Genomic DNA, 6,559 nt, shown 5'->3' with positions numbered 1-6,559 from the left:
CTCCTGCTTTGCTTTATTTTCTTTCCTGTTTTGATAGCCTGATTTCTGTTTTGAAAACATTTTTTATGTAGCCTACCGCACGCACAGTACTCAGTCATTGACTGGTGTAAATGTGCACCGCTGCTCAGCCTGCGCGCGGTCTGATCAAAGGAAGGGCGGACGAAACCAATTAATGAAAATACGCGGGGGGGGGGGGAGGGGTTGCTGGCAATACATATGCTCTCTGGATGTTTACTTTTTGCCAAAAACAAAACAAGAAAAAGAAACCCTTCGTTTTATACCTTTTAAAATTATAATGATTAATATTTAAATTTTCAAACGATTACCTAATGCTCTAATTTTCTTTGTGGGCCCCCTCAGGCCATGGGCCCTTAGAATCAGTACCACTTTTTCCCCCTATACGGCGCCCCTGCAAGTCGTCAACAATGAATGGCATTTGGCGTCTTTCGTCCTGACTGTGCAAAAAGCCAACGACAGACACTAAACGGTAAACTGTGCAGACCAGTTTTTTTCGGTAGATGAGTCCTGGGAGATTGAACGAAAAGTCACAACAATTGGTACAGATTGTTAAAAAACTTAATGTTGAAGTGTTGCACTTTAATTGTCATTTTCTTGCAGTTAAATGATCAGTGTTTACATTTCACTATTTGAAAGAAAATGTTTGGCAATATTTTATGCCTCATAGTTTTATCTTGTAACTACTGAAATGTAGTTACTGTTTTTTTTAACTGTTTACATATCTAAAGAAAAATGTTTTCAAAGAACATGAATAATTCGCGTGCCTGAAACACTTGAAACCTGAATAGCTGTATGAGCACTTTGACCAATTGTTTGCTGATGATATTACATATTAACAGCAATAAATTTGTTGTTAAGCTCAAAAAGGCTTTTTTATTGAGAACATGATTTGTTTTGTCAATATATGGTTTTCAATTAGAATGTGATTAATTTCGATTAATTAATTACAGACCCTGTAATCAACTCGATTAAAAATTTTAATTGAGTCCCACCACTAATATTATATATATATATATATATATATATATATATATATATATATATATATATATATATATATATATATATATATATATATATATATATACTGGAGAGAGAGAGAGAGAGAGAGAGAGAGAGAGAGAGAGAGGGGCTATTTGAATACTATATTGTTGCTCCCTATTGTTCTGGGAAGGTAGAATAATTAGCATACTATTTGCAAGGCCTTTAGCCTGTGGGTAAAACATTCAAGACAATTGCCATTTTTTCCAAGAGTGGATGTCCCAACAATTTCAGTTCACTGCAAGGTCGGAATGTCCAATACAAGGAAGCACTTAGATTAAGAGCTACATGTCAGGCTCAGAATGTTAAACACTCCATATGTTCGCTAGGAGTCAAGCATACATTAGCTGTAACAGCATGTGGAAAACAACTCCAGGGTCAAAATGAAGTGTAGAAACAAACACTGAGGATATACAATGTTCTTTAGCTACATTATCAGGTTTCAGACAATGAATACTATTTCTCGAATGTATGACTCTCCCCAGGTAAACCAGCGATCGCCCACCGCGATTTGAAGTCAAAGAACATTCTGGTGAAGAAGAACGGAACCTGTTGCATTGCAGATTTAGGTCTAGCTGTTCGGCATGACTCAGCTACTGATACAATCGACATAGCTCCAAATCACAGGGTGGGAACCAAAAGGTAAGTATTTGATGCATTTGCAATCACTTTTATATAACTGGCTGTGGCTCTGTTGTTGCACATGACATGTTTGTTGATTCATCTGTGCCCCTGGGGGTTCTTCCTAACTTGCCTAAAATTCTCCCAAAATAACATGAAGAAGCAAGATTTTCCTGGGTTTTACATCAGCTTTCATTATTGAAGTACCTAATTAACATTGCCATATGTCACTCATCCGTTACTATTGTTGGACAACCCAGTCCAGATGGTAGAACTTGAATTTCAGTTGGAGATCAGATCATTGGAGATGGCAGTCAGACAAGTGACAGATTAGATCACTCGGGCTCTCAAGGCATTAAGCTTCTGACTCGTGTCTAGACTATCAGAGTCTAATAGGGTGTATATCAGTGTTGTTGTCGTCAAAGCTGATGATAATGAAAATATTTTGTCAACGAACAATTTTTTCATGATGATGACGAGCTAAAAACATGTCTTGGGAGACTAAAACATAACGAGAAGAATGCCACTTTTCGTCTCAAGAGAAGAGAACGAGATGAACATTCGTCATAGTTTCTGTCATAATTTAACAATGTGTGACATTTTCTTATCGTATGTGTAGTTAGCATACATTGTAGCAGCGGCGTGTCACTCATGTTTAAGGGGGTGGTTTACTGATCCTAACCAGAGTTCAAATGCACATTCACATTTACAAAACTAAACTGACCATCTGTGAAAAAGAACTCTGGTACGTTTAAAACGGCCAAACATTGCTAAAGTGAAAGCGTTCTTAAGCGCCCCCTGCTTCGCTTGTAAATGCAAGGGGAGCAGGGTGCGTTTATGCTGCATTATGTGCAGCTGCTGTGACGCTCCACACTCTCTCTCCACCCAGGAGGGAGCAATTTCCTCTTCTGAATTTGTCCAATCCATGAGTGCGCCTTTCGTCCACATGATGCTGCTCGAAATGTTCAATGGCGCAGTTTGAATACTGAACCTTTTCAACAAGTCATTTCGTCAGTGTTGTTGCGAAGTAGCTCTCCAACCAGACCCTGGTCCTCTTGGTCTAATGTGAAAGTGCCCTAAATGTAACTTGTAGCTTTAGCATTTAGTGTGTTGAGTGTGTTCTTAAACTCTTTGAAAACTTTTTACATATAGTTCTTGGCGTTCAGATGAGTTAATTTAATTGAAAATAGTCTACTTTTATTCCTGTGTAATATCACGAAGATAGTGATGTTCTTTTAAACTTTTAAACAACAATTATGTGCTCGTCTGTCAATGTTCATTTTAAGTTGTTGAAAAAATTTTTTTTTTTCTTTATTCGTTCATGGACTAAAACGTTTGCGGTTTACAGGCGAAAACATTTTTGAGTAATTGTGGACTAAAACTAGATGGAGACGAATAAATTTGGAAATGATTACAATATGACTAATAAGTAGTTTCATCCATAAGACTAAGTCGAAAATTAAAAGGGCTGCCAAAAACAGCACTGGTGTATATGTATTTAAAATGGATGCATACTTAGGCCCTTGACCAACATAACCATAGACACGCATAAGGTAGCAACCCCGTTTGTTATTGGGCTGTTTAAACCAGATTTCTCCCCCCACTCCACATTGGAATCCTTGGTATTTATTGCACATGAACACTTCAAGGTAGTACTTGGCCAGATTTTTTTAAAACTCCCCTTTCAGTTGGCAAACCTATGTTTTACACAGGGTGGACAGACACAGTCAAGGCAATGTGTGAAAAAGTACACAATACAGACAAGACCTATCGAGTTGAAAGATTAAAAACTGACTCGGAGGCTGATGCACAGGTTATGTTTTGTGTTGTGGCATTGTGCTATTTAGCAATTACACTGCTCGGGGGACAAAGGAGTCTCCGGTCCTCTTTGTCTTGTATCAGTAGTGAAAAGATGTATTGATTGGTTGAAGTCCAGCTTTTTGTTTCTTGTGGCTGTCCAAGCCTACCAGCTAACTATATAATTTTAAAAGGTGCTTTGGTGCCAGTAGAAAGCTTTAGAACAATAGAGCTTACATGACATTCATAACAGACCTGTTTTTCTTTCCAGGTACATGGCCCCAGAAGTACTAGATGACTCCATAAACATGAAACACTTTGAATCTTTCAAGCGAGCTGACATCTATGCCATGGGATTGGTCTTTTGGGAAATTGCCAGTCGCTGCTCCATGGGAGGTGAGGATGCAGTGGGGTTACTCAAATGGCTGGAAGATTGACAGATTAACTGCATGAGTGATGGATAAATGGAGCAATAGAACGCAGATATTCATGTAATTGTTGGGTCACCCATTATTAGGGACACGGGTCGAAAAGCCTATCAGGCAAACCACGTGGGGCTAACATGTAATTTGACCCGTTCTTTTTTATTTTTATTTATTTATTTTTCCAGGAATCCACGAGGACTACCAGCTGCCATATTATGACCTGGTTCAGTCAGATCCATCAGTGGAGGAGATGAGAAAAGTGGTTTGTGAGCAGAAGCTACGCCCTAACATTCCTAACCGCTGGCAGAGCTGCGAGGTAATAAGAATGATATAATTCCGTATTGTATACATTTATGTAAAATATCCATTAACAATATCCCTTAAATAGACAAGCATCACAAATGGCAATCCTGCATCATTGTTTCACTTAAATGTTATTGCGTTTATTCACCCATGTAACATCACCATCTAGAGATTTAGGATTGGATATTTCGAATTTCCAGCGCAACTGTACTTATGCGTCCAACTGTATGACTAACGATGCAAAATTTACATTAAGCAAGGGCATTACCTGCATCATTTCTCCTGGCTCAGCCAAGTGATATTTTTTTTTCTGCGCATCATAAACATTTTAAACGCTCTTGTCATGTGCAGCCTAGAGCAGCCTGTTGTTTTATTCAACAGTTTGTCAACCTTGACGCCCTGGCTTCTTTGGAGTTCAATCTCAACACAGATACATCTAGGCTAAATGGTTAGCACTCTTTCCTCGAAATGAATATATACCAAGGTCAATAAAATCATTTCAAACTGAAAAGTAATAATACTGGGAAGAAAAAAAGATTTGCTTGCATCCTAAAGTCTCAGTTTTTGTAATATAATTATTTATTACTATTGAATATATTTATATTTCTGACCTTGAGTGTTATTCATGCAGAATATTTACTGTACTGCGCTGGACGTACTGTAATCAGAGGTGGGTAGAGTGGCCAAAAATTGTACTCAAGTAAGTGTAATGTAACTTCAAAATAATATTACTCGAGTAGAAGTAATCATCCAAAAAATGTACTCAAGTACAAGTAAAGAAGTATTTGGTGAAATAAATGCTCAAGTAACGAGTAACACTGTGAGTAATTGCTTACAATGTTTTTTTTGTTTGTTTTTTTAAACAATGGTATTCATTTTTCTCAGCATAAAGTTATGTATATGAACTGTTATTATTATGCTGTACGAAGTCTTATATTATGCTGTACTAAACCTGTCGCGATATGCAATAAGTCAAATTATCGCACTTAAATAAAAATGAGGGCGGTAATATTCCTGGCTGCGATTTATCGCCGTGTGCGTGTTGGGTAGACTCCAGTAGCTTTCACAGATGTTTATTAGCCATCAACTCCCCGTGGAATATATAGAATATTCTACATTAAACATTGTAAAACATTAGCTTTGCTACATTGAGGCTAATGGAAAAAAGACAATGTACTAACCACTTTAGTCTGCTATAAAACATTGACAGTCTTCTCCACAACCCAAAATTGCGGTTTAAAGGTGACACATCAAGCATGAAAACTCGCTGTATTAAAGAACTTGCAAGGGATGCGAACAAATGAAAAAAATCTATTACTGATACAACATGCATGACGAAAGAGAAGTGCATTTTGTTTTTGTTTTTATTGAGTGTAAAGCTTACGGTTAGTGGCTTAGCAAACGTAATTCCGGTGAACATTTCAAAATAAAAGCACGTCATGTTCAGATTTCTGGAGGCAATCGCATTTACTTCAGATTCTACACCAAGAATAAATTTAAAATGACACCCGTTATGAAAAATCTGATTGGCAATGATAATATGATGTAATAAATGATAATAATTTGGCTTCAAATTTGTTGCATGCGCACTTTGCAGGACAAGATGACAGTCATTTTGGATCAAATTAACATTTTTATTGGGCTCTAATTGGCAGACAACAAACATGACAGTGGGTTTCCCACCTATTTCATATTCTGCACCTAACTAGCTTTAAAATGACTCATTATGCATTGTGTGTTTTTTTTTTTTTTTTTAATATTTATACATTTTAATACAGTTTATGTTTTATTTGAGAATAACAATTTATTGCATTTGAATAGGTGATTTATTCGGATATATTATAACTATATTTATGGGCAATAATATCGCATATCACAATAATTTATGAGACAATATAACGCCTACTAAAATTTTTAGCGCAACAGGCCTATGCTGTACTATAACCTATTATGGAGAGAGAGAAAAAAATCAACAGAACTGAAGCATCATTTGTCCTAAGAGCATGAGTGCCCTCTAGTGGAGAAAATAGTTCCGAGTTTGAATTGTTGAATATTGAATAATTCCTTCATAGTTCGTATTATGAAAATTAAAAGGATTATACTGTATATCCAGTTTTCCGTGGTCAATCGGTGTCAAATAAAAAATTTGGAGAGAGGCTAAAATCCGCGCTTTCGAATCATGTTGAGGGCAGCGCTGAAGGTCAAATACTTTTTAATAATTTTCTACGGTGCTTTCAAGACGCCCTTGATTGAACAGGCTGGCCTGATCATAGAACAGCAAGCTTGAGTCTGATTGGTATAATGGAGTCATGTGATTATTGTTGCAATGTCTCATTGGTGAAACTCGTAGAGCC

The 6,559-nt window shown here is 37.0% G+C and overlaps 1 protein-coding gene across 1 annotated transcript in view; it reads left to right on the top strand.

Moving 5' to 3' along the window:
* The window catches only part of tgfbr1b (transforming growth factor, beta receptor 1 b), a 73,557-nt gene that overhangs the window by 57,365 nt on the left and 9,633 nt on the right, over positions 1-6,559 (top strand). Inside the window, exons 6-8 of the mRNA XM_057824050.1 lie at positions 1,545-1,701; positions 3,749-3,873; positions 4,088-4,218. Coding sequence (XP_057680033.1) covers positions 1,545-1,701; positions 3,749-3,873; positions 4,088-4,218 — 413 coding nt within the window. The remainder of the gene's footprint in view (positions 1-1,544; positions 1,702-3,748; positions 3,874-4,087; positions 4,219-6,559) is intronic.

Source organism: Corythoichthys intestinalis, chromosome 20, assembly GCF_030265065.1.
Source record: "Corythoichthys intestinalis isolate RoL2023-P3 chromosome 20, ASM3026506v1, whole genome shotgun sequence".
Taxonomy (NCBI): domain Eukaryota; kingdom Metazoa; phylum Chordata; class Actinopteri; order Syngnathiformes; family Syngnathidae; genus Corythoichthys; species Corythoichthys intestinalis.
The sequence above is the reverse complement of the archived record's forward strand: the minus strand, read 5'-3'. Positions and strand labels throughout refer to the sequence as shown.